A 26,913-nucleotide genomic window follows, 5' to 3' on the forward strand; every position below is an offset into this window, starting at 1 on the left:
TAACAACGGCTAAGGCGAATGATCGCATTAGTTTGCTAATCACACTCGGTTCGTGCAGAACCTACGCCTATCTTCTGGTTGTGTAGGTACTTCAAACTGTGGCTTTTTTTGATGCTGTGCTAATCTTGCTGTTACAATTCACGACGGTGGTAGATATAATTGTCTGTTAAGATACTTAAGGCGTTTTACGATTTCAGTGCAAAGCAGGAAAATGAAAGAAAATTATGCATAAAAATAAACACTGAAGGTTACCAAGAAATCGGTCGGATGTGTTATGTTAGATATGAGCCAATAATGTACATCATTACATTCCTCCTGCAAATCATGATATCAAATACAAGAACGGACGACATCCCTATTTATAACATACAGCAAGTTGGCCACATGAAGCAGTATCCAATAGTCACGAGTTTCGAGCGATTTAACAAACATTATTGTTTATTGAACAACAAGTGGGTGAAATGCTCCACAGTCAAAGTATATAACACAATGAATACCCTGACCACAACAGTCTACGAAGAGACTTTGGCGCCTCTTCATAATCCACATAGAATACGTGAACATAACCCCAATATGAAATCATTGTATAATGACGCTCAACCGGTGCATAAATGGTATTACGTGAAGCGTTTCCCAGGTGTCCATGGCAGGCCCACCGGGTATCCTATCGTGATCCGTCACCCCGGGTATACGAGCTCCGTGTTTCAGATCCAAAGACCTGATCAAAAGCCAAATATGAACAACGCGTTAACTATACCCCACAAAAACTCGCATGCTGCACACGGAGTGGTGACACCGGCGCCGGCGCATGCTACGCAGGTTAATATTCCGAGTGCTGTTGCTTACACCCCATTGAAACTGAAGCCGCCAACGACGGAAGGTGTTCATATCGCTCTACAACATTTAATACTGCCCAAAAATATGACGTCCATCGAAAAATTTCCAGAAACCTTAGATACATTTGAGAGACAATTTTATATGGTGAGTAAAGCTGCCTGTATTTTTTTGCATCATTTGAGATCACTTAATTTTTTGTAATTAATTGTAACTTATGAGTGACTTTCAAGACAATATAGCATTTCGTCATTGCTGTAGTGCTGTAGGAAAAGTGTTCTTTTTAGTTTTAGAAAACCTTTACGTAACTCTGAGTTATACCTCAGAAGTGACCAGTGCATGATGATATCGAAAAACGCAGAAATTATCAGCAGTGGATGCTCCCCAGGGCAAATCTCTCAGTTTTTCGCTTTTGTCCCTTTTGGTGATATAACGGGATGTTAACAGTCTTTACATGCGTTATTCCGTTAGTTTAATTTACATACCTCGACAACTATTTAGTTTATCCCTTTAAATTGTAGGTAAAGCAATTTTGAAATTGTTTTCTAAAAAATCTAGTCCCAATAAGTACTAAAGCGTACCTATAACTTAATTAAGCTTGCTTGGAAACAGATCTATATCGGTATTCTTAATATTAATCCCCCTTTATTCCATACAATTCTCTCATGCATTTACAAAGATTAAACACATTTTATTTACTGCATCACCGAAGCAAAACATTTTTATATTAGCTACATTATATAGCTTTTAGTTGCATCCAACAGCCGTTACACAAGCGGGCACACCTACCTAATTATTTACTTACGTACCTAAGTACTTAACAATCACCTTTACATAGCCATATATTTTAGGTGACCAATAATTACTGAACATTCATTCCAAATAATTTAATAAAGGTTTACGCAAACGTATTTTTCGGGATTGCCCGACTAGTTTCGGACCCAACCGGGGTCGCGAACCATAATAACATCAGCAAGATGCGCGTCTCCGAAAACTTATTTTAATAATAATAAGCGAGAGCTTTCTTTTAGAAAAGCGTAAAGGGCAAAAAAATATTTTACCAAGATCGCGCGTCCTAAAGAAATCCAAGCAGTACCCGCGATAAAAAATAATCGTTTCGGAAACGCATAGTTTTAACGTATTACTTCGAACCGTTAATTCAAAATCTTACTTCTACTGTTAGTTCAAACTCACTGTATATATTTCAAGCAGTTTGCCGGTGACTTAATGTTCGAATAAGATTCCATTACCGACCTATATGCCGAGTTACTGTGACCAACCTAAGCGCAGTTGTGAAACACATAAAATTTGATTTGTTGTTTGTTATTGAAACAGGTCGCAAAAGATTAATTCCGACCGCACTGTATGGTTATCAGTATCGATGTGGTTATAAAATTGAAATTCTACTCTGCTGAGTACATGTCATCGGCGTGGTGTATTTGAATGACTGGAGCATGGCTCTTGACAAAAGCATATTATAATTATGGCAATCGAAAAAATGAAACTTTTTCCAATATTTCCTTCTTCGCCCCGCCACGATAACTCTTTTTATTTTACACGTTAAAGTTATTTGATTAATCCGAAATATATTTGAAACAGATTCATTCAGTCCAATGACGCGACTTAGAATCAATCACTTACAGAATTCAAACAAATCCGATTCCCAGTTTTTTATTAATGACGTCTAGGGTTTAAAAATCTAATTAATTATGTCACCAACTTGTGGTGCTGACTGTACCAGGAGGTACATAGGTAGGTGTGGAAGGTGATTAAAACTGTACTGTTTAAGTCATGTGTACACTACGACAACTCTTTTATGCTCAGTTGTACGTGTGATAGAATTCAGTGATGTGACATATCCTACACCATAATATAGTACCTACTCAGTCGGATGGACAGAGTACTGAGTATGAAACAATACCTATAGGTTCGTTTGAATACGGTGTAGAATAGGTAATACATATGCGCATTTGTTTAAAATATGTATAGGTTCTTAAAGATTTTGTAATCAAAGGTTAAAACGGACCTAAGTATTACTAGGGCTCCACTGTATGTCTCGCCGTGACGTCATCAGCTTGCCACATGTACAATGACACCTAGACTCAAAAGAAGAATTCGCGGATCACACGAATGCCATGTTCTACGCGGAGATCGAATCCGCGACACGCCCCGCGTGATCATAACCGCTCTTGTATTTTTTTTTTATATATTTTTTATTTTGCCTACGGAACACTACCAGTCGCGAGTCCGACTCGCACTTGACACAGAAACGAATGGAAGGCAGAAATTTATAGAAGTAATTGATTATAGAAAGTAAAATGAGGATCAAATCAGACCAAGAAATACACAAACAAAGTATGAGTCACATTTGCGCAGGAAGGGTTCCGCGCCATTATCTATAAAATGGAAATAAAGACAATACAAATTGATTTTTGTAACGCCTTCTAAACAACGCCCTTAAATAATTGTTGTTATAGCTGTAACAGATAATCATCATCCGTGGAAATTTAATTCATTCGTTTGATTGTACATGTGATACAGCTTAGTCGCAAACGGACAGACTATGCAGTATTAGTAATAAGGTCCATTTTTATCCTTAGGTTTCGGAACCCTAGAAACGCCAATTTATCCAATACTTTAAATAACGAATCGATTTAAATAAAATGTTGTGGCGATTAAAACAACCTATAAAAACCGATAAGTGCGAGTCGGACTCGCGGCAGTGAGGGTTGCGTATAAAAAGGCTAACGAAAAGCAAATATCTATCCGTCTGGCTACAACGGTTTATGAGAAACAGCCTGGTAAAGGACACACAGACGGCAGAGCGGGTATCTAAAACGGCTCTGTTTACCCTTTGAGTATGAAACCCTAAAAACAGCCAGTTTGAACAATGACGTATTTCATAGACTCCATTATAAGAATATCTCAGTGTCCAAAGAAATACCAACGGACAAACCCAGGGCCAATAGGCAGTATTTGATTTTTGTGTGAGTTAAAATGTTTGTATTAATCACATCAGTATTTTGCTTTAGTCATATCAATGAAAAAAGGGAATCAATATTTAGTTAATTAAGTTCTTATCTTTTGAAGGTCTATCAACATAATTTTAGACCCAGCACCTAGATAAATATAGATAGAATTTTCTTTATTGCATACCACATAAGTACCTACAGGATTGGATAAAAATAAATAGTTAAATGGTGGCAAAATGGGCGGTCTTAGTACCATCTTTACTGGTCTAAAATCTTGGCTTTTTATGTGGGTTAAGAATATACCTTGTTAAATTCAAACATAGGATTTCTGCGACATCTGAGTCCTGACAGTTCTTATGTACTAGAATAACTTTAGTGTCATGAATGTGAGATATGGTTCATGCATTGTTATGCCTAACTTTCAGTAACAGGGCCCCAATTCTGCTATTTACAAAGGCCGATGATAGAATGAAATTTGACTTAAAATGACAAATTTTGGTATTCTCTTAAAAAAAAATCTACGCAATAATTAGAAATTCAGTACGGGAAGGTACACTCAAGGTCAATACAATTAACTTCCAATTTTTTTTTCGGCAAAATGCTTAATAGAATAGGAATAATTTCAAAGTTAATTCAACTGCCATTCATTTATCTGCCGTTGTAAATAGCAGAATCGGGGCCCAGGTATAGCGTTTTAAAATTATTAAAAGATATCTATGTCCTATTGCTCTTGCCGTGGAAGTGATCTCATGTAAATATTAGTTGTGATGACCTAATTGGCAACGAGCCATAGTGCTTCACATTCTAAGGGTGAAATTTACATTTGTCTTACTAATGAAAATTTTAAGACTCCGTCTATGCGTACAAAACTTATCGAAATAAAATCAATACTATTATTGTTAAGTATGTAAATGTTTTTATGTTGACTGCAGTCGCAAAACAAGAGATTGCATATTAAGTAGTGCATGGTACCTGCCTTATCTATAGTCTCCATGCTAATAATCTCCTGTCTCGCTCTCGGTGCGAAATACAATTCGTGGAACATTCACCAATGTTCATATCAGTTTACTAGGGACTAAGACCCGAATTCTGCTATTTACAATGGCCGATGAATTAATGGAAATTGGATTAGATGGCCACTATTCGTAATATTCTAAGCATTTTCCGACACAATTATTGGAAATTTATAACGGGGCGGAACACTCACGATCAATATATTGTTATTATATTCCTATCAAGGAATAGTTTCAAATTTAATCCAATAGCAGAATCGGGGCTCTGCTTTAATTATTAGACCAAACATTGAAGTAGATAAACATTCCAACCAACATCACAACCCATTCCGATTCTTATACAATTTTATTCAGACTGTTTCTGTTTTTTTTCAATAATAATGTGTATTAAAACATAGAAGTACGTAGTTTCTATAATTACTCAATTGACAATCATTATACCTAGGTTGGCTCTTTTCCAGATAACTTTTACGAAGCTAACAACCATAAGTCCAGCTGATCGACAAGAAAACGGGATGAGCTTCGTCCAGTCCGGCTTCTTCCTGCTGCTGACCCTCATGGCCCTCTCCACAGAAGTCGATTCTATTACTAAGGGCGAAATCGAGAAATGTATTGGATACAATATTCCAGATATGGTACATAAATTTATTCACTATGGACTTAAAAGGCACCTACTTAAGACTTATTCCTAAAAGGCAGGCTTTAGTTCGCCTTCTCGCTTCCAAGACGTGTAGTATTAGTAGTAGTACTATGTAGTTTTAGAATTAGTTATGTAGTATTAGAACCCTAATAACATCTTAACAGAACTCTTTCAATATTCAGCCCTTCATATCTGAATGGATTATACTAACATACTTTAATTTGTACTTAGGAAATTTTAGGTGTGGTGAGACATTTTTTATCGACGTTACCTGAACCTTCGGACAAATTAAAGTTGAGGCATTCATCGCGGCTCATACTGTGGCCCGGGACTGAGGTAAAGCCGCAGTTTAGAGCCAACGCGGCCTCAGCGCTAATGCTCCACATAGACAAGTTCAACGGCACGGAAACACCCGAACAAATAACTTACGAACTAAACCACCAGGTAAGCCATCCGATAAAAACAATTACTTAAAAGCCACGATGACATGAAATACGTAGATATTGATGTGGTAAAGTGTATCCAAACAAAGATGTACTTGAGTGACTTGATAATCAAAACATCCTTCAACAAATAGGTGGAAATGGACTCCGGCGGTGCAATCCGCGACACATTCGACGAGGAAGACGTGTCAGGGGGCGTGACCGCGGTGTTCATCACGACGCTGTACGTGCGCGGCAGCTGGCGGACCGCACCCACTGTGCTTAACGGATCCCGACTCTTCCACGACCATGAGGACGCCCCCAAGCGCACAGTCCGCATGATCAAGATCAACGACATCATGTCCTACGCAGATCTCAAGGAATGGGATGCTCAGGTCAGTCATACTACTAATCCAATTACGAACTTTTATTCACTCATTTTTGTTTACAGAAAGAGGTTTCACTTACTTCCAATTCTTAACATGTATTGGTATATAGAAATTAGATTCGTATTCTAGGTAAATTCATTTCAATAGTTTAATCATCACGCGGAATGTAAGTGCCAATTAAAATTAAGTAAATGAACAACACTACAATCAAGTTAATTCTGTTGAGTATTAAGGCAAAACGTGGCCAATCCACAGTTGCAGGCGGGTTCTCCGAAGTGATGTCGGAACTATGGCCGGTCAGGTCTTTAGTGTCCATGGAATCGCTTGGATCAAATTCTGAAAATATTACGTACTTGCCTGGAACTTTTGCAACCAACCGATTCAATGCTATAATAAAATCTGGCGCAGGAGACACTCGTCGCCTCAGGTACATTAAAAATATCGTTTCTATTATACCAACTAGTGTCACTATCATCGAATCGCGCAGGAATAGCAAAATAATGGGTGTGTCAGAACTGTGTTTGGGGATTTCGTAACCAACTTCGGTAAGAAACATAAAATGCCCATACAAACTGAAGCAAATCAACATTAGGCGCGTGTTGTCTTTCGCATCCATCGCAAGGGATACGAGGGTTAGGAGCACAATAACTACAGAAGGTACCACCACGATAGCCGCCGGGCCTGCCGCTAATCTCTTCAGGACAAATGTATATTTTAACATCGGGTACGTGCTGTTAGGACAACAACTGTATTTACCCGGTAATCTTTCATTCACAACGTGCAGCAATTTCCAGCCTGGTCCATCTTGGTAGTCATCTTGTACAACCGGTTGTTTATTGTAAAATGTGAAATTAACTTGTTCTCCTGTGGTCATCCACGATCCGAAATACAATGTGCAGTTTTGCACGTCATAAGGCCAGCTTCGTAACGACGTGCGACAAATGCCTGAATGCGCAACGTGAGGAACACATTTTACCGTGCCGTCGGACTCCAATAGGCATGTGGTATAGATCTGATCTGATTGGTACATGGTGGCATCAGCGTTGAACAGTGCCATCCTCGGCGTCCAGATTTCGTGGCTTTCCATCTGTGTTTCTTTAATATCACCGTAGTCAGGCGGATTCCACGCCAATAGTTGATCTTTCCATGTCATGGCCACCCAGCTATGAAGTGTGAAGGTTTCTTCTAAATTGTCGAAGCTGATGTACTTAATCGCAAATCGAACTTTTACTGTTACTGTGTCTTTATGGTTTTTGACTGGCCGAAAGTCGTAATTGTAGGCACAGAGCAAATCCTTGTGAAGTTTCGCTTCATTGTGGGTTTGTTCTTCGCGTTCTGGGGGGCAGTCACTGGCGACGTGGGTCACAACCAGCACAAGTAGAGCGCACACTACGGGCAGCCTGCCTCGCGGGGACATGGTCGAGACAACAATGACTGCTGCCCCACGACAGGCTCTAACACAGATTCAATGGAAACCCGACTCTCGGAGCCGCCCCTCACGATAACGTTGATACTGAACATTTGCAGATGGGAATTTATCATGTCATATTTTTTTGTTAAAATTAATATTTGTTAAGAGACAATTATTTTTGTATTAATTGGTTAGATAACAATGAGTAAATACTATAACTAATTGAATGGGACTAAGAATTCAGTAATACAAGAACCTTTTTTGTCAGATGTTTTGTAAAAGTCCATATTCTTCCAATAACACTTACACACTTACAAAATAAATCTTTTTAAATCCCCATCATAAAACGAGATTAATAAGTTTCATGATTGTATCATAAAAGCAATTTTTCCCATGATCCTTCTTAGATATAAGTATGTTTTATCAAAACTTGTTCAGCTTTAAAAAAGAGTAGTGTTTACAAAGAATGGGGGATTATCTAAGCTTTACAACTAATTAGAATCTTTCATGTAATGGATAACATACAAATTTAGAACTTTAGAAGACCACTACAATATTTTAACCGTTGTACGTTGACCAGAGTAAATCATCAACAAGTAAGTTCAAACCAAAATAGGTAGGATAGTCACTTCAAACCAACATAATCAATTTAATTTCAATTCTTTTTCAATTCAGGCTTTAGAAATATATTACGCAACACCTGGGCTCAGTCTCCTCATGTTGATTCCTCGCGGTAATACGCTGCGTGGCTTGGTGCAGCACCTGAACAGCTCCAGCATCGGAGACATTACTGCCAAGATGAAGACTATGAGAGTGGCGGCCACGGTGCCGCTCTACACTCTACGAATGACTCTTCTATTACCCAATAAGTTGCAGGCTGTAAGAACTTGTTGTCTGACTTGTTATGTTGATGTTACATTAAATTAAGCACCTTATCAATTCTAGCACCACATCTACCCTATTTATTCAGGTTTAACAGTTTCAGTTTATTCTTATTTAAAGCCGTTATTTAAGATAACTCTTATAACCCTATAAAACCTTTAATTTTTTTATTAAATAAGTAATTAGGTACTAATCTGAATTGTATTTAGTTACAATTTACGTAATGTAAAGATTTGAGGATCAAACGTAGTCTCTTACACACACTACCTATCTAAATAAAATTATTTTGAGATAAAACATTACCAAATACTTAATATTTCATTCATTAGATGGGAATACCCAGTTTGGTGGATGTAAGCAACTACAAGCCAGGCAATCCGCTGCGATTGTCGCACGCAGTGCAACGGATCATGTTCTGGGCAGAGGCCGGACGCAACGCATACAAGGACGACGGTACGATATTGATCAATACTTAGGTACACTCGTACTGTACATAGTTAGATACACTTTATTGCGCCTGTGCAGTCTGCCTGATATTGGTAGGTAGCTAGCCTTGAGCCCCGGGAAAGCTACAGTGAAATGTAAACGCCATGCCTGCAATTTTGCATTCTTTGTTCATTTTGTTTTCTGAATTTTTTTCCTTTTTTATTTTCGGCTGATATTTGATACGGATAATAATTTTAGCTTTTAACAATTGTCATTTTCTTCACCTACATAATGTAAGAGTATTCAGCCAAAATTCAATAAGCTTATTTCTTTATAAAGCAAAAAAGAAGATAAACATCTGAATTTCCAAAAAACAATACAATGTTTGGAAAGCAAATAGATATCTATTATTTATCTAAATAATTTTATCATTGCAAAATATAGGTAATACGTATCTACACAAAATTCTTTTGATAAGATTAAATAAATTAGTCATTTTTTTTATAATCAGTCAAATCGCACTAATTTTATTTACATACTTATGTACTTTGAGTAGGACATACTTGGCCGAGCGGTACTTTTTACTATCTCCATTAATAATTTTCAATCAAGGTTGGTTAAGGACTGATACAAAATACGGCGCTTACTTAAAAAAAAATTTGTGAAACTGAAAAAACTACCAAACTTACAAATTTTAACTACAATAATTTAAAACGACGTTCTAAATTACTTGCTTCTTTTGTTTTTTTTTTATCGAGTAACGCAATCGGAATATTGTGACCTAATTCCCCAGGGTGGCTTTTTACTTAGCGATCACTTGTTGCTTTTCGTAGTATTGTTTAAAATTAAACTATAGGTCTACCTACCTACGTCAGTAGTTCGCTACGTAACGCAATTGATAGATGTATCAGTAACGTTAAAATCGGTGTAGGTTACAATGTAGGTCACAGAGCCTGCCTTCGATCGATCACTTAGGTACCAACTCACAAACTATCAAAACTTCTCTGACACGATTTGCTGTTCATGATCATAACATCGGCATCGCTATAATAAAACCTATGGCGCACATTGGGGGAGGCCTAATTCCAGCCGTGGACTACTAAAGACTGATGATGATGATGATGATAATAAACGAGATAGGTCTTAATTATTATGTATAAAGTGATGCGAATCGGATCTTATTTACAACTAGCTGTTGCCCGCGACTTCGTCCCCGTGGGTAGAAGATATAAGTTATGATTTATACCTGCCCTGATTTTTTCACATTTTCCATTGTATCTTCGCTGCTATTAGTCGCAGCGTGATAGTTCATAGCCTAAAGCCTTCCTCGATGAATGGTCTATTCAACACAAAAATATTTTTTCAATTTGGACCAGTAGTTCCTGAGATTAGCGCGTTCAAACAAACAAACTTTTCAGCTTTATATAATTAGCGAACCTTTACGCATCAATGTGCCATTTTTTCTAAAAAATTGTTTGATGGGGTCATTCGCGTGCCATCAAATAATTTTGACTTTCTGATTATTTGGAAAATAATAATTATAAATACTATCAAATTGATCGTCTTAAAATACCTAATTCTGCGACGTGCTCAAAATATTGTGTCACGTGCCATTGGTTCGCCCACCCTGTATTAATAGATACCAAGTTAATAGACAGGTATATTCAGCGCATTTAAAAAGCTTATATATATCCCCAACAATCAGCCGATAACGTTATTGTATTTGTTTCCAGGTATTGAATGGGACCAAACTCCAGACCTAGAAGTCGTCGCGGATAGACCGTACATATTTTTCGTGCGCTGGCGTAATCTCACCCTATTAAATGGAAATTTTGTATTGTAAATAACAAAAACCACTATACAACAAACATTTTATTTCTAAAAGTATGGTGTAAAGTGACGCTAACACACTTTTACTGACGTTTGTGTAATATATTGTCTGATATGGACACGGCGGCGACAGCGCGATAAGCCGGACGTTTGAGACTTCCACACTAATCCCAATAATTGTGTTACAACACGCCCTGCACACCTATATGTTGATACTTCCATATAAATTTGAATGTGATAGCATGTTTTATTTATCTAATAGCTGTTTTTTAGAAACTTTTATTAAAAATAATCTTATCCTTATCACTTAATTTTATTGGGCTAACAATTTCTTTTGTGCTGATGGTTTTCAGTGTGAACATGTTGTCTTGTTGGGTTGTCTTGTGGTTCGCATAGCAGTCGTCCATGCGTTTGCGCAGCGATGCCGCTGCGGTGGAATATCGCACTCAGTTCGGGCGCAGTGGGCCAGTAGGGAGCGCGCGCGAACGCCGCGGCTGTGTCGCCGTAGCAGTCTCGAATCATCAGAACTTCACTACCGCGACGTCCGAACACCATCCAAATGTCTGCACTTTGATTTTGTAACGTGTACTCTCCTGTTTCAAGGATTTTAGTTAAAGTTTAGCAACAGTGATTGTTTGATAACATTTTTATATCTGGCTACGTTTTATAATTTTTCCTATATATAGAACTAGCCCTATGTAGTGCGTATTTAGTATCTACATAGGGCTTGGAATCAGGCTCTTTTCAAGACCACCAAAGCGTTTATGAACAGCTTGGTGCTAAAAGGGTTAAATACCTGCTTATACGACACACAAGTAGACACCTAGTTCATACAGACTAAGGCAATGTTTGTATCTATGCTTAACAAGATAAGACTTAGGTACAGCTTATCTTGTAGGAAGGAACTTTAAAATTCTTCGTATAGGCTTGGGTTTTACCGTATTTTTCCTCTGTGATAATAATATTTTCCATGAGTCCAGACTCTGTCCCATTGCCCTGTAAGAAGTGTTTCCCCAGAGGTGTCTCCACTTGTAGCAGACAACTACTCCAGTCGACTCGACCATTGAAATCACCGTACCGCACGATGTATTGTTCCCTTTCCTAAATACACAAATATTTGTTATCAGATTAAGGAAACCATTCTTGCTGTGTGACCGAGTGATTACTTTGGTAATTATAACAATGTAGCTAGCATCGGCTACTTAAGATGTTTTTATGTCTGAAAAACCATATCCAATTACTTGTAAAAAAAAAACTAATTTTTAACTCCGAGTAGCTTGTGCCGTCGTCCGTGAAATGCCTATTATTGTCTACCAATGAATTTAAAGATTAGTGTCATTTCTGTAATCACTAGTCACTTAACTATAAAATACATAAAAAAGTGCCATTAAGACCGCACTAAAAATATAATTGATAATTCTCTGCTTAGATAACACTTACGTATCGTCGTGAATGGATTTGAACGAACGTTAAGCAAAGTAAATAAATCTCTACGGATGCATTCAATTATAGACTTACAATAGCATGTACCCGATGCCCCGCAAGTGCAAGTCACAGTAGTTGTGCCCAGTTCTACCCACACGCCATTCACCCAGAATCTAGTCTAATCTATATTATACTGATATAAGAATAGTGTAACACACTGGTTTGAAGTTATTTTAGGATTGAGAAGCGAAGCTATTAAATGTTGTATTAGCAGGTATTGACTTTTTTTACGACATAGGCACACCAGAAGCAGGTGACGATTACCCGACCCCTTAACTACTAAAAAAACGTTTTAACAGGTGCGGTCAGCGTTCTGAGAAGTATAGTCTATCTCAAGGCACTTAATAATAATACCAATTCCGTAGTAGCTCTTATGTGGAATTTAAAACAATCGACCGCCTTTGGTTGAGTGTAGACGGTCATCCAGCTTCCAACTAAGTCTTGAACGTTCAAACTTGCTCCCTTTTTATATAACGGACAAATATCGTAGATGGTGAGGTTACTCGTCGTCACTGGACTATTAAAACTTGTCACATATAAAAATACGAAATTAATTACACACTTAATATTCATTATTCGAATATGACTTCTTTACTTGCCGATTGCTCTGAATAAAGTAATTATATCAAGCGCCATTAGGTCATCTTGTTATAAAAAAGTCTCGTTTAAGAAATCAATATTTATAATATGCTGTTAAACACACATTCGTTGAAATTCGATGTACTGTTACCAAACATGAACGTCGGCATGATTCTCGACGTTTATAGCGAAAACAAGTGTGTCTTTTGGTATTTTCAAGGTAAAATAGCTTTAAAGGTATGTTGCTGGTGAAAATTAATCGGAATTAGTAACAAGGTATTTATGAGTTATATTTTATTTACATAATCAGTACTTTATATAAATATGCATCAACTAAAAAGGTAGATACGGTATACAGCGTCCTATACATTTGCGAAGGTATGCGCTAACAGACAGCCAATAACAATCTATCCCTAAGCAAAGGCAGGCATCGCCACAAATATAGCAAAAAGAGCATTATTTTAGAATGTGAGTATATACTGTTTATTATACATAAAATCTAATAAGGTTACATTTTACATCCATAGCAATGACAAGTAGAATATATTTGTAAACTTGCAATTATTTTTGCGTGAAACAGGAATAGATTTAATCACACAATATACCTACATGAATATACATAGGTACAAATGTTGATTTCTTATTACCAATGGCCATTATTTATATCACAAATAATAATAAAAAAAAATATCTAAAAATATTCCATCACCAAACTAAAATTACCGGCAAGAGTTGAATATAATTACGAAAATTACAAAACTAAATCTTCATTGATCAATAAAAACAATGGAACGTTGTATAAAATATTTTAAAATGAAAATGATAATATAAACGTACAAAAATATTTTATATGATGAACAATAACTTTTAATTAGGCTTACATCTGTACCTATGTCTCAACGTTCATGCTGGTGGTTATACAAGTAAGTTCCTCGTTTCTCTTACAAATAATGTTAGACTAGTTGTAAATACTTCATGTGTATTTTGGAATACTGCTTCCTGGAAACAAGAAGAAAAAATCAAATTAAATCGATTACGAGTCTTCGAAACAAATGCCTACCGAAGGTGGAAAAAAACTTAAAAAGGTCCGGTTCTTTCAATAATAGATGTAGCGTTTCTTAAGTAGATTTTTATTTAATTGAAAGTTATAAGTGTAGTTACATTTTAACATACTTATTTTTTGACATTGTCGTTATAAATACTCGTTGACTAGTACCATAACTTTATAATACACATGAGACATAACAGTTTGCCCTTTTCCTTGCCCACTGCTTTCGGGAGCCAGCGGAGCAATTGGGAAATTTTATCATCTTCAAATGGTTACAACAACAACTACAATAATTTACAATATCACACACATTTGAAACTAATGCAATATAGATATTCATTTAATATGTAGTAAAATGTTAACAGTGTAATATTAGAAACGTGTAGCATAATTATTTATTTAAATTTTGTAAACGATCAAGCTTGCCGTGGTTTACAACGTGGATCTTATTTAATATCTCTGACTACAATTTATGAAAAACATTCGACACTCACATCAAATCTTAACTAATTTTAGCATATATTTTAATAACAAGCAAAATATTAAATGGATTAATGTCATATAGGTAGGTAAAAGGTGCTGAATCGGAGCGACATGAAGTTTAAGTTCCGGTGTTGTAAAAGGTTTTTTTTTTTTAATTTAGATCAATAAACCTCTTTGGGTACACTGGGTTAGATATAGTTGCTGAGGAGAATTTAATTCGCTATTATTCTACCGCAAACATCAGAGACGAAATCTAAGTTTACAGATTTTTCTTGGTTTGAACGTCTAATATTTAGAACGCAGTTAGTCTCAGATCAAATCTAACATTACGAATTCGTATCCTACAGTAATAAATTTACCATATATGATCAATATTAAACTTAAATATATCGACGGACAAGCGTAATACACAACAATCAGCTATATCGTATTTTACTATGATGTATTAGACAGGTATTATGCCTGAATTGCGCGATAACCAGATGACTCAAGTTAGAATATCTTATTAAAATTTTCGATGTGCTAAGAATAATGTCATACCTTAAAAGTATTATGACTCTATGCATGGTATTCTTAAATTTACACAGATATTAATTAGAATAATTAAGTTAAGGAAAACAAATTCATGTTATTTTTGCTGCGAATGTTGCTAATGAGAAGGTTTATCTATTTTGGTAAACAATTGCATCCAATATCTCCTAAATTTCAACAAAAAGAAATTCAACTGTCGTTATTTCTACTACCTTACAAATTACCTCATAAGTTTCGTTTTGGTCGACAACTAGGTATTAAGGGCTGAAATAAACTTGTCGAATTAAGACATTTTTTTTAATATACACTGGTATGTTAAAGCGGTGAACGAATAGTTCTAGGCATATTTTGTGTCAAGTAAAACCGAACTTAAACGATACAGAATTAAATTAACGAAGACTGATATAGAGGTGCAAACAAACTGACGGACATGTCGATTAGCCGCGCCTTATGGAGGCCTCCGATGGTAAATTATCGTCCGAGGACGGCCCACTAACCGGCCACATTGTCTGCAGACGTCAAAAATCCACAGCTGGCCAGATTCTGTCCAGATGCTAAGGATGGGTAGAAACCTCAGTAGGATGCAGGTAAATAAAAGCCTAAACACGGCAGCCACGACTGAAGGACACATGCGATTGTTTTTTTGCTACTTACAATAAACGATAGATGAGTACTTACACCAAAGATAGAAGACTGTTCCAAATTTAAACATGTTCAAAGCCAATGCAATATTTTGCGCTTGCAATACGGTTCCAGAGGGATATTATAATGAAGGGCGGATATACATATTAAGTGGTAATTACCGACCTCTATTTTATTTTAGAATGTTCATGAACATCTCAAGGAATGGGCATTTCTCATTTGATAGATCTATGACGATTTCCACATACATTATATTCACTGTTATGTGAAAAAAAATGTTTTACTTAACTAAAAGAATCATTGACTACAAAATACAACAACTACTTGATAAAAAAATAATTATGTAGCTGATAAAACCCAACAAAATGGTGGCTTCCTTGCATGATTAAGTTTGGTACAATCTGTGATTTTACCAATATTATCAATATCCATAACCTATGTGTCTATGATATTAAAATGATAAGAGTAAGTTCGAAATTAAAAATAAATATTATAATACATATTACAATAGTGCCATAAACACAGTAGAAACTTATTTGATGACAAAATGGTTTTAACAAATGAGATCACTAAATAAAAATATTTCAAGTGCACAGCACACTGTGTGTAATGTTTGGCTCAATCTACTAAATGACACCATTGACCCTAACAAGGCGACCAATTTAAAAATAAGATGGGAGGAACAAAATAGGTTGACGGATTAACATTTTTAAGCAACTAAAATTAGGCTGGAATGTTACTTTAAAAATGTTGTTAGAAATATTCTACAACATACTTGTACATTATAGAATTGTTTAATAGTATCTCTATACTGTGTAGGCGTATTTTTAACTAACCTGCCAACTTACAACCTATGCAAATTGTTATAATGTAAAAATGAATGAATTCTATTGTCATCAAATAAAATATATCAACTAACATTAAAAAATAATTCTAACATAATTTAAAAAAAAAAACAATTTTAATAAAGTCATTAGAAATAAAACCTAGCCACACCTAAATTAATTGTCATACATTATAATACAATAAATTATCAAAATTATATAAAGCATCATCATCTATTCATTATTTTATGGTACTTTATAGTCCAGTCAGTGATGTAAAATTAAATTCAATCATTTTTATTCTCAGGAGTAGATAGATCTCAGATTATATTTCTAGAATATTAATAAATACAAAAATACCATTAACCTTTACCATTTTACCAAAATTAATTCAAATGTTGATACATAGTAATGTTGAGATATAGAGTTATTGTACAAAGACCAATGTCTCTGACAAAGGATCTTTCACTGGTAAATGTTGTTACACTTTATGTAAGTGTGTTTCTGATAATTTTTATGTATCATCCTTTTATTAATTTCTTGAAATAAATGTAGTCTGTCACAATGCAAGTTCCAAGCAATGCATGAAAGTTATTGGTACCCACAATGCTGATACTTATATATAGATAACAATGCTGATATAAGGAAAGTTTGCCAGTCAAATAAAGGCCAAACTAAAAACGAATGATAGACCTGATGTCTTTGAAGAAAAGTTACCCTCACAGGGTATCAGATTTTTAAATAATTTTGAACACTTATAATTTGAGAAATACATGACCTGGTTCTTTTATCTTTGACCATCTGAACACAGTCTACTCAGTTTTTAGCTAGGCATTGATTTCTCAGACACCTTATACAATATAAATAGAATTTACCACTATATATATTCGCTGACTGAACTTTAACATCTTGCAATAATGTGCAGAAAACATAATTTTGTAATTTATTTCATTGCTATTACTGGACACTTGCCAGGCACATGCAAACATGATAATCAACAGTAACTAGTGAATAAATCATTATAATTAACAATAAAATAATAACCAAATTCCTTTCCTGTTTGATTATATCAAACAAATCTTCTGTATACCTTAGCAAATTAAAAGTGAATCATGAGCTATCAATTGGAATATTTTCAACTGAATGAATATTCTGTGCTCTAATGAACATTCATCAAAATAAATTTACAGCTTTTGGCCTTAAAAATATTTTTCAAATGTCTAAGCTTTGAGTATGCTAATGGTTTTTATTTGAATGGAATTAGCAGTTTTAGGTCAATTCATTCATATTAATCCATCCAAAGTGATTGCACATGTAAATTTCATGTTCTTACAGTTCTTAGGCTCATCATTCTAAAAGAATCATAGATGTTTTAATCAATTTTTGAACATAAACATACAAGCTTATATACCTAACAACAATAGACAAAAAATCAAATGAACTGCTATAAAATGGAGTAGTTGGTAATGGGCAATTATTTGATACTGATTTTTTGCCACTAATGTATTTTGTCATTAATATGTGGTGATTTTATTTACTGTTCCTTTTAAAACTACAGTCTTCAATATTCAATTACAAATATTAGTCCATTATCTAGCTTTACTCCTACATAATATAATATTAAGGCCAAATTGAATGTCAATATTAAAATATGGACATTAGCTATACCATATTATAATTCCAATTAGATAGTGCAAGAAAAGTGGAAAAAGACCAGTACCATGATACAGCAGCTGTATTATATTCCACATAAGCACTCTCACCTTTGTTACAATTGAATGCTAATGCAGATAAGACTTTAATCAAGGATAAATAATGATTAAGTTAACCACTTAGTTTACTTTTTCATGAAAAGCTGTGATGATGATTGGTGATGTTATAAATAATTTCTGATTTATTATGCTTACTGACACTGTTACTATGAAGTGTTAACCATACACCAACCTGCCACATATAACAGGAAATATGTTTATAATTCTTTTCATTGCTATTTGTCACCACCAGGTTTCATAGCTACTCACATAGCCACAAAACTAGATAAGTAAAAGGTATCTTTCATCTACTAAAGTAACAAGAGTTGAGTTTATGTAAATCCTTTTTTAATTCTTATTATATAACAATGTAATGATCAAATACATATATTATCGTAATGTACATATGAAATTATTTTTCCTAACATCTGCAAGATTGTTATATAGCTCTTTCAAGACAACCATTTTATTACTTTACGAATGACATGAGTAATACAGAAAAGTAACTCACTGATAACGCTACCTATTTAGTCAGTAACATGCGATCACTGAAGATTATATTGAAGATACTTAAAGGTACTTAAATAAGGGGTTGACATTTGAAGTAGAACTGTCGTGTTTACTATTTAATTTGAAATTCCATAATTGACCCCACCTGTGTTCAAACCTGTGTTTTCTGAGGCGCCTGTCGGGGGTGGCGCAGGCATAGCGATGGGAGGCGCCTGCTCTCCCTTGGGACGGCCTTCTCCACCCGGCTGCACAGTCACGGCTTGCACCCCATCTGAATCATCTCTTTCCAACGTGTGGTAATCGCCAGACTCTTCGGGCGGACGCGGCTTGCACTTGCCGCAGCAGCAATTGCAACAGCAGCAAAGACAGCAGCAGAAGTAGCATCCGGTCAAAATGCCGCATACGATAAACAGAGCCTTGCACCAAGTGCTTGTCACAACGAAATAGGCGTTGACGTTTTCTTCTCCGAATTGCTCAGCGATGTACAGTCCAAGTGAGCCATAATTATCATAAATATTACGTTTCGTGGCATCGCTCAAGATAGTATGTGCACGATTCACTTCCTTAAATTTCTCAGCGGCTTCAGGATTGTTAGGATTTTTATCAGGATGATATTTTAACGCTAGTTTCCGATAGCTTTTCTTGACATCATCTGCCGTCGCAGTTTTCGGAACTTGTAATATTTGATACAGGCTGTCCCCCGCGGTCGACAGTTTCCTTTTATCCATTTTAATATTTCGATTTGATATACGGTTTTATACAACGTGAACTAGAAATTATAATGCAAAACTAAGACAATCCCTGAAGAATTTACGATAATACGAACATCTCACTCTTACGACAGTGTTGCTAGATGTTAATAAAAAAATTGTAATTTCAAAAGTTTAGGTAATCGTTGGTCACTGTTTTACTTAAGTGAGTAAAAACTTTTCCGCAGTCCCTATTTGTAAAAATAGGGACTGCGTTATTTACTCATCAAAAATGTTTTTATTTTATTTAATTGCTTCTTTATCCCGTATTTGAATCAATATTAAACAATTTTAGGCATACTAGTTGTCTTTGAATTTATCGATTTTCCACACTGTGTTTTATTATAATAAGACTAATAAAAAATATATATTTTGTTTGTTACGATAAGAGTGGCGGGTGACTGCTAAGCGCCGCTTTGACAAAAGAAATGATATTGACGATTTTTTATTTCAAAAACACTCGCTAATAATGCTGTTAGTGTTGTTACTGATATTGCTCTCAGCGTGATAACATTAAAATCAGGAATAATAAGTGAGAAGCGATTTTCGCTCCTAATAATAGGAATACTGTACTAATACTAAAATAAATTGCTCTACAAAAACTAAAAAAAATATAGGTCGTGTCCTCAGCAGCTCTGCTGTGAAAGTTGTCACACTGCCGCGCGCTTTCATATTATGGCTGATGGCGCGGATACGGCAAACAGTGTTATTTTTAAGATTAACATATTATTATACCTAATGTAATTTTTTTACTTTAAAAATTACTGTTCAAATAGTGAGATTTTCATTCTTCTTTTTCTAAGGGTGCCTCTTCAACTCGTGAACGTTAGAAATCATATTTCTTATGATTTTCAAAAACAAAAATCTATATAAATGTAATAATGAGCACTTCTAGTTTCTATTAAGTCTGAGATAACATATTTTAGTATATAAAATGTAATAACTCCCACTGCTGAGCATAGGCCTCCCCTTGCTCCTGGTAATTTCTAGAGTCCTGTGCCAGCCACATCCAGACTCGAGCCGAGACCTTAGCTACATCGTCGACCCATTTTGCTCCCGGACGAGAGACGCTTCACCGACGCTCGTTTTGTACTTTGGTTCGTTTGCAGATAGTGAGAATTAGATGTACGTTATAAATGGTTTCGCCTAACAAAATAAAAAATCAGGAGAGGAGATATACGTTTATCGACCGTCAGATCTTTGTCTTTTTGTAGTTCTGTCTGCCTGGAACACGAGAAAGAATAATAAAAAAAATGATTACCAATTATCCGAACTCAAAATAGTATTTTCAATGTTATTTTACAATCATAATGTTTTCATAATTAAAATGTAAGTCGTTCATACGAAATAAGTTGTAACAGGACGTACCTTTACTGAACAGCGTTTTCATTGACATTGACAGCTGTCACATCACAGGCTTCAATCAATTATTTGCAAAAAGAAAAAACTAATCCAGACAAAATTGTTTGTTTTAATTTATGTCAAAAATGAATAGTTATTCATTTCTATTCCTTGTTCAATTGGTAACTTTCTAAATAGATATAACATCGGTGTATAAACATACAATATCGTTTTTTCGGCTGGAGGTGGCGGGCGCCGCTATTCGCCGCATTGATGTTATAGGTTATACGTAATAGCAAAAGCTCAATTATTGAGTCTAACCTGAAACCTCTTATCTGACATTTTGTTTATTGAGAATAACAAAATGGGTCCTCGCGGGTTTTTTAAAATATACCAAGATTTACTGGTTAGAAGGCCATATTTCGTTCAAGCAGTACAAACTGGTGTGCTGATGGCAGCAGGTGATGTAATTTCCCAGAGTGCAGTTGAAAAAACACCATTAACTTCTATAGATGTCGCAAGGACTCTTCGATTTTCATCAATAGGCTTTTTTGTGGTTGTGAGTATGATGAACATTTGTTACTAACTTTGGAATGAATCTAACGAATAAAGAGTGTAATATAGATCAATAATATTTATTCATATTAAGAATCTGCAGTTGCTGGAAATAATGTTATTTGATGGTGTGCTCAGATTCCAAATCAAACAATAAGATGAACAAAGTCTATTAAAACATGTACAAGATATGTTATTAAATACCTTATCAAAACAAACATACACAATAATAATAGCCTTTTCAAACTCTGTAACTATGGAGTTTCTTACCAGTAGACACTTTGGATTCATGCAACTAGAGTCATTATTGTAATGTTTTAAAAGTGCCAGTAACCAGCGTACTTGAAATAAAAGCTTTTAATTCTGATTTTATTGATATTAATTCAGCTTTGTTTGTTCCAGGGTCCAGTAATGCGTTTCTGGTATGGAATATTAGCCAAACACATAGGCAGGACTGGCAAAACTGTAGCTCTTAAAAAAGTCTTTTTTGATCAGGTTTTCTTTGCACCTTGCATATTATGTGTAATTCTTATTGCAATAGCAGTTTTAAAAGGCAAAAATGTTGAAGCAGTAAAAGAAGAATTAAAACTTAATTATTTGGATGTATTGATAACAAGTTATACCATTTGGCCATTTGTACAGATATTCAACTTTTACTTTGTTCCCCTTCATTACCAAGTTTTATTAGTTCAAACAGTTGCTTTGTTCTGGAATACTTATTTGTCCTGGAAAACACAAAGGAAAAGGATGCTTGAGAAAATTAAGAAATTGGAATAAGGGGCTCATCATCATCAACATAAAATGACAGATCTGTGTAAACTTGGTTTAAATAACTTCTATACATGGTAAAAATAAGTAGAACCATGAAATTAATTAATCAGATCCCTTGATAAATGTGCACAAGGGTTATGTAGTATCATGTAGAATTCCACCAAGTGGAAACAAAAAATGATGTTTTTGTAGTGATAGTGAAAAGAATATTAATTTTGTGAACAAAATACCAAATAACTAGCCTAACATTGCAAGTAGAGAAATTCAACATCAAAAGCATGAAAATATTCGAATTCAGGGTATTTTTACGGGTCATAAACATAAGTAAAAGTAATTTAAACTCTTAATTAACAAAAAAAAGGAAAACATCTAATTTATTGCATACAGTATGTATAACTTCGTTGACATTTGCGAATATCATAAGAAATTTTACTTACAAATATATAGAAATAGTTGTGTGAAGCTTTAGAGATATAAGTTTATAATTACTACTCTTTGTCTTGGCTTTTTGTACTTTTTTCTGTCATTCATGAAGTCTATACACCTACATTGGATGCAAGATAGTGATACGCTAGTAATGTGTTTTAAATAAAAAAACACTGCCTTGTTGGCCTCTGATTGATTGTGTGGGCAGTAATCCCCCAAAAATTTGCAACACAGTAACTGTATAGTATTGGGGGAAAATAATGTCAACCTTTCATTAAAAGTAGAAACAAAAAGTCTGCTTGCAATAAAAATGTACTATCAATCTACTTCATCAAGTTGGTGGCCAGGTCAAAAAACGAAGATTAAAAGGAATATGGAAGACCCTGCCCCGAAATATATCAGAAAGGAAATAACTTGAAACACCAGTAATTTTTAAACGAAAAAGATAACAAGACAACCGAAGATGGATCTAGTAAGTTAAATATCTGCACACTAGATGTCATCAGAGGTACTCTGCCTTATTTGTCAAAATCCGACAGAATCACAAGTTAGAAGTGAATTGAAAACCACAAAACGAAGAAATAAGTTGTCACTACAGAATTTGAGAAGCAAACAAACAACTAACTTTGTAAACCCGAGTACACAGCAATGTAAAATGTCTCCATCAATAGAATCTCCAGCTTTCACAAGTCAAATATATTAGTATGCTTTACATAATTAGTTTTTATTTATGCTCAGTGTGTATAAAACATGGTTTTATGTGCACACACTCACATAGAAATTTAAGAAAACACTTGGATTAAATATAAGATTGTATTGTAATGGCATTGTAACAGATTGGATCGGTAGTGAAACCTACACTAGCGCCACTTCGTGAAGTGGCAAGAGTCGAATATTTCCAGAATCACCCTGACTCGCACCTGCCGCTGGTGAATGGCGAGTCAGCGGACGCATGGGTCACTTATTTGTACAGTTATTATTATAATACTTAGCGTCATGTCAAACTAGGTCTATAGAAAAGATTCTTATGACAACTGATCGTCGTAAAAACACGAGGTACCTAATATTATGCACTGCTACTTGCCTACGTCTTCTTACGACGGGTTCGATCCCCGCATACCACAAGCATTTGCGAGCTTCATTTGCTTGTTCCAAGTCTGAGAGTTTTCGATTTAATATACGTATTAAATAATCTGTAGTGTGCTTCCCATCAGTGCGTGTTAATTATGAAATTTCGTCTGTATAGTGAGCTCTTTTCGTTGGGGAAAAAACATATGCGTTTTAGGCTTAAATCAATATTTTGGGTAGTTTATGCTCGTTAATACGGAAACAATAATATGACCTATGAACATATTGAATCATCAGATCATTAGGTAGGTAATTATTAAAATTAGCGCTTTATCGCTAGAAACTCTCATCTCATAGAAAGATTTTTATATTTTTGACGATTAGAAATATTTAAGTTATTTTCCGCCCTTTCTAATGATTATAAGTAAAATTAAATTTTATACTAGAGCTACGAACTTTGCGCAATGCAAAAAGGTTTTAAGAATAGACAGAGTACCTACCTATACAATGTTAATTTCCAACTCTTAGCCCTTATTTTAAATAATTCTTCATCGATACTAAGATTGATGAAAAAAAGTATCTTTTATCAATTAATCTTTGCTTTACCTATTAGTTATAGTTTAGAATTCATGGATAGTCAGTTTATTCACCTTGCGGCGGACTTGAAATGTACGGCGGTGTGCGTGTACGGAAAGTCGAATGTAGGTTTGTGGGTAAATGTTAATCTTCTTGTTTAATAATTTATTAACACTGTTATAACATCTCCTAGAAATGCTAGAATGAAAACGGAACAAGGCAGGTTTTTTTTTATAGGCCGCTTTGGTTGGGGTCTTTGTTAAAAACAAAGCGGCCTTATATGTGTTTATTAGGTGATAACTATTTGGGATATTTTAAAAGTAATTTTTATAACATTAGATATTATTTGGCTGGTTGTTAAAAATACAAAAGTGCTTGTTGTAATGCATTTTTAGTTATTGAAGTCTGGCAAACCTGTCGTACAGTAGCTGTCACATTGACTAAACTGAGCCGATATATTTTTTCTCTGTATAAAAATAGGTATCGGTTGTCGGAGTTTTTATCAGTGATTTCTGTTATTCAGTTGTTATCAGCCAGTCCCACAAGCAGCCAGTGTCTCAGGTAATCTACATCTATATTATTACACGACTTGCGTTACTAAAATTTAAGTCAAAACAAATAGAAAATATTGCTTTACCGGCTTTATTACATTTAGTGACATTGTTTTTCAATAACTTATTATATCTTTATTTTCTACTCATGCTGACTGCTATTGCGTCACGGTTAAAATTTACATACATTAAACAAGTATCTATATCGTGGTCTGGAAGTTTGAAAGTCAAGGTCGCTGTGATTATACAATTTTTTCAGATTTTATACGTATCATGCGTAAGACTGTAAAAGATTACCTTATGTAAAAGTTGGCTGTTCACTTTAAACTATATTTGACCATTTACTAATTAGTTGTGTAAACAATTTCCAGACAAACAACAAAAAATACAGTAACTTTAAACATGTAAATTTTCATATTTCAGACATCCAAAATGGAAGCTTTAGAGTTAGTTTCGTCAAACAAGATATTCGGGGGCTTCCAAAAGGTGTACTCCCATGAGTCATCTGAACTAAAATGTAAGATGAACTTCTCAGTATACCTGCCACCTCAAGCTGAGGGTGGTGATGTCAAGCTACCTGTCATATTCTATCTATCGGGTCTCACATGCAATGAACAGAACTTCATTACTAAATCAGGATTTCAAAGGTACATTAATTTTAGTACTCAAATAGTTGTATCCGGTTGCTGCATAATAGAGTATCACCCTAAATTATTTAATGTTCAAGAAGGCATAAGTTGAATAGAGTGGGTATTTTATGTGAATAATATTATAACAAGGTATAAGTAATTTCCCTCATGTTGTGTTAGATAAAAATGCAATAAATTAGATAACATAAACATTATACCTATTTTTTAAATAAACATGTTTATGTGGCTTTTTGAACCATAGTTTGTATAATTACTCTTATAAATAAAAATTGTTATCTAAATTATCTTTATCATAAAAGTTGTAAAATTTCCTGTTCAACACACTTAAATATTTTAAGGTATTATTTAATTTTATTAATAATTAGTATAGATAAAATCAAAAGGCCTAGTCAACACTTAAATAAATAAATAGTGGTATGCAGAAGGGAAAAGGAGGGCAAGAGAAAATTATTTTCTGTAATTTATAAAAATGTACCTATGTATAATATTTTCAGGTATGCAGCAGAGCATGGTATCATTGTTGTGGGTCCGGACACATCCCCTAGAGGAGTCAAAATCCCTGGCGATGATGAATCCTGGGACTTTGGTGTTGCTGCAGGGTTCTACCTTGATGCCACAAATGAACCATGGGCGAAAAATTACAGAATGGGTAGTTACGTAAATAAAGAGCTTTATGACCTGATTCTGCAAGCCTTTGGAAATGTGGTTGATGGAGAAAGAATAGGTATTATGGGACACAGGTGAGGATACCTTCAATATGTTTATGTGTAAGCCATTATATTTCATATGTATTATGGAAAATAGAGTTTAAAATGGACAGCTTAATGTTTTTTTTCTTTTTAGCATGGGTGGTCATGGTGCTTTAGTATCTACCCTCCGAAACCCTGGTTTGTACAAGTCAGTAAGTGCATTTGCACCTATCTGCAACCCTACGGCATGCCCATGGGGAGTAAAAGCCTTTAGTGGGTACTTGGGTGAAGATAAATGCAAATGGGTGGAATGGGATGCTACAGAGCTGGTCAAGAAATATGACGGACCTCCACTAACCTTGCTTATTGACCAGGTAAGAGATCTCTTAATATAAATATTCAGTTACATTTGATGTGCAGAAAGTTTTAGGTAAACAAATTATTACCAGTAAATAGAATTGTGCAAATAATGTTATAAATACTTTTTAGGGAGCTGGTGACAGCTTTTATATTCAAAAGCAGCTGCTGCCTGAGAATCTAGTCGAAGCGTGTCGGTCAGTCGGTGTTCCAGTAATTCTTAACTTGCGCGAGGGTTACGACCACTCTTACTACTACATATCCTCGTATATTGGAGAACATTTCGCCTTCCACGCCAAAATACTCAAAGCTTAAAGGTAACCTGTTGGCTTAGTCAATATTGTGAAATGCATTTTGAAATGTTTTTATTTTTGCAATAAAATTGTTAACTATTTTAAGTATTTGTTTTATTTTTTCTGCAGTTTTTCTGTCAATCTAACACACCTAATTATTAAGGTCGATAATAAGATAAACACACATAGTTCAAAAAAATAAATTCATATCATAG

The 26,913-nt window shown here is 34.9% G+C and overlaps 6 protein-coding genes across 7 annotated transcripts; 3 read left to right on the forward strand and 3 right to left on the reverse strand.

The window, feature by feature from the left end:
• Positions 1–203: 203 nt before the first annotated feature.
• LOC113492635 lies at positions 204–10,848 on the forward strand. Its single transcript, XM_026870206.1, has 7 exons — positions 204–981; positions 5,281–5,454; positions 5,691–5,903; positions 6,037–6,276; positions 8,357–8,560; positions 8,893–9,016; positions 10,723–10,848. The coding sequence occupies exons 1-7, from the start codon at positions 268–270 to the stop codon at positions 10,830–10,832; spliced, it is 1,779 nt and encodes a 592-aa protein (XP_026726007.1). The 5' UTR covers positions 204–267; the 3' UTR covers positions 10,833–10,848.
• Positions 6,294–8,350, reverse strand: LOC113492639 (neuronal acetylcholine receptor subunit alpha-5-like). The gene has a single exon (XM_026870221.1). It carries the CDS (start codon positions 7,685–7,687, stop codon positions 6,419–6,421), a length of 1,269 nt encoding a protein of 422 aa, XP_026726022.1. The 5' UTR covers positions 7,688–8,350; the 3' UTR covers positions 6,294–6,418.
• On the reverse strand, positions 10,847–13,085 carry LOC113492642. The gene is made up of 3 exons (XM_026870225.1): positions 12,659–13,085; positions 11,758–11,920; positions 10,847–11,412 (listed from the first exon to the last, which is right to left on the reverse strand). Exons 1-3 carry the CDS (start codon positions 12,875–12,877, stop codon positions 11,141–11,143), a joined length of 654 nt encoding a protein of 217 aa, XP_026726026.1. The 5' UTR covers positions 12,878–13,085; the 3' UTR covers positions 10,847–11,140.
• Positions 13,086–13,162: 77 nt separating this feature from the next.
• On the reverse strand, positions 13,163–19,528 carry LOC113492644 (dnaJ homolog subfamily C member 5). The gene is made up of 2 exons (XM_026870226.1): positions 18,818–19,528; positions 13,163–13,882 (listed from the first exon to the last, which is right to left on the reverse strand). The coding sequence occupies exons 1-2, from the start codon at positions 19,398–19,400 to the stop codon at positions 13,857–13,859; spliced, it is 609 nt and encodes a 202-aa protein (XP_026726027.1). The 5' UTR covers positions 19,401–19,528; the 3' UTR covers positions 13,163–13,856.
• Positions 19,529–20,817: 1,289 nt separating this feature from the next.
• Positions 20,818–23,226, forward strand: LOC113492645 (protein Mpv17). Its single transcript, XM_026870227.1, has 2 exons — positions 20,818–21,321; positions 21,720–23,226. The coding sequence occupies exons 1-2, from the start codon at positions 21,127–21,129 to the stop codon at positions 22,092–22,094; spliced, it is 570 nt and encodes a 189-aa protein (XP_026726028.1). The 5' UTR covers positions 20,818–21,126; the 3' UTR covers positions 22,095–23,226.
• A 1,385-nt stretch (positions 23,227–24,611) lies between these two features.
• On the forward strand, positions 24,612–26,803 carry LOC113492641 (S-formylglutathione hydrolase). Of its 2 annotated transcripts, none has more exons than XM_026870224.1 (5): positions 24,612–24,719; positions 25,133–25,356; positions 25,854–26,099; positions 26,203–26,422; positions 26,538–26,803. In XM_026870224.1, the coding sequence occupies exons 2-5, from the start codon at positions 25,142–25,144 to the stop codon at positions 26,718–26,720; spliced, it is 864 nt and encodes a 287-aa protein (XP_026726025.1). In that variant the 5' UTR covers positions 24,612–24,719; positions 25,133–25,141; the 3' UTR covers positions 26,721–26,803. The 2 variants fall into 2 exon arrangements, with proteins under 2 accessions (XP_026726025.1, XP_026726024.1); XM_026870223.1 differs by lacking the exon at positions 24,612–24,719 and adding an exon at positions 24,757–24,941.
• Positions 26,804–26,913: the final 110 nt, after the last annotated feature.

This window comes from Trichoplusia ni, chromosome 4 (genome assembly GCF_003590095.1).
Source record: "Trichoplusia ni isolate ovarian cell line Hi5 chromosome 4, tn1, whole genome shotgun sequence".
Classification (NCBI taxonomy): domain Eukaryota; kingdom Metazoa; phylum Arthropoda; class Insecta; order Lepidoptera; family Noctuidae; genus Trichoplusia; species Trichoplusia ni.

Coding starts and splice junctions, on each gene's coding strand:
- LOC113492642 (XM_026870225.1), bottom strand. CDS start 12,877: ATGAATATTAAGTGTGTAATTAATTTCGTATTTTTATATGTGACAAGT. Junction 11,921..12,658: donor TAAGAGCTACTACGGAATTG/GTATTATTATTA, acceptor TTGTGTATTTAG/GAAAGGGAACAATACATCGT. Junction 11,413..11,757: donor TATCACAGAGGAAAAATACG/GTAAAACCCAAG, acceptor TCCTTGAAACAG/GAGAGTACACGTTACAAAAT.
- LOC113492639 (XM_026870221.1), bottom strand. CDS start 7,687: ATGTCCCCGCGAGGCAGGCTGCCCGTAGTGTGCGCTCTACTTGTGCTG.
- LOC113492645 (XM_026870227.1), top strand. CDS start 21,127: ATGGGTCCTCGCGGGTTTTTTAAAATATACCAAGATTTACTGGTTAGA. Junction 21,322..21,719: donor CAATAGGCTTTTTTGTGGTT/GTGAGTATGATG, acceptor TGTTTGTTCCAG/GGTCCAGTAATGCGTTTCTG.
- LOC113492641 (XM_026870223.1), top strand. CDS start 24,858: ATGCTGACTGCTATTGCGTCACGGTTAAAATTTACATACATTAAACAA. Junction 24,942..25,132: donor CTGGAAGTTTGAAAGTCAAG/GTCGCTGTGATT, acceptor TTCATATTTCAG/ACATCCAAAATGGAAGCTTT. Junction 25,357..25,853: donor ACTAAATCAGGATTTCAAAG/GTACATTAATTT, acceptor TAATATTTTCAG/GTATGCAGCAGAGCATGGTA.
- LOC113492635 (XM_026870206.1), top strand. CDS start 268: ATGTGTTATGTTAGATATGAGCCAATAATGTACATCATTACATTCCTC. Junction 8,561..8,892: donor TACCCAATAAGTTGCAGGCT/GTAAGAACTTGT, acceptor TTCATTCATTAG/ATGGGAATACCCAGTTTGGT. Junction 9,017..10,722: donor CAACGCATACAAGGACGACG/GTACGATATTGA, acceptor ATTTGTTTCCAG/GTATTGAATGGGACCAAACT.
- LOC113492644 (XM_026870226.1), bottom strand. CDS start 19,400: ATGGATAAAAGGAAACTGTCGACCGCGGGGGACAGCCTGTATCAAATA. Junction 13,883..18,817: donor AAACACAGGTTTGAACACAG/GTGGGGTCAATT, acceptor TCTTGTTTCCAG/GAAGCAGTATTCCAAAATAC.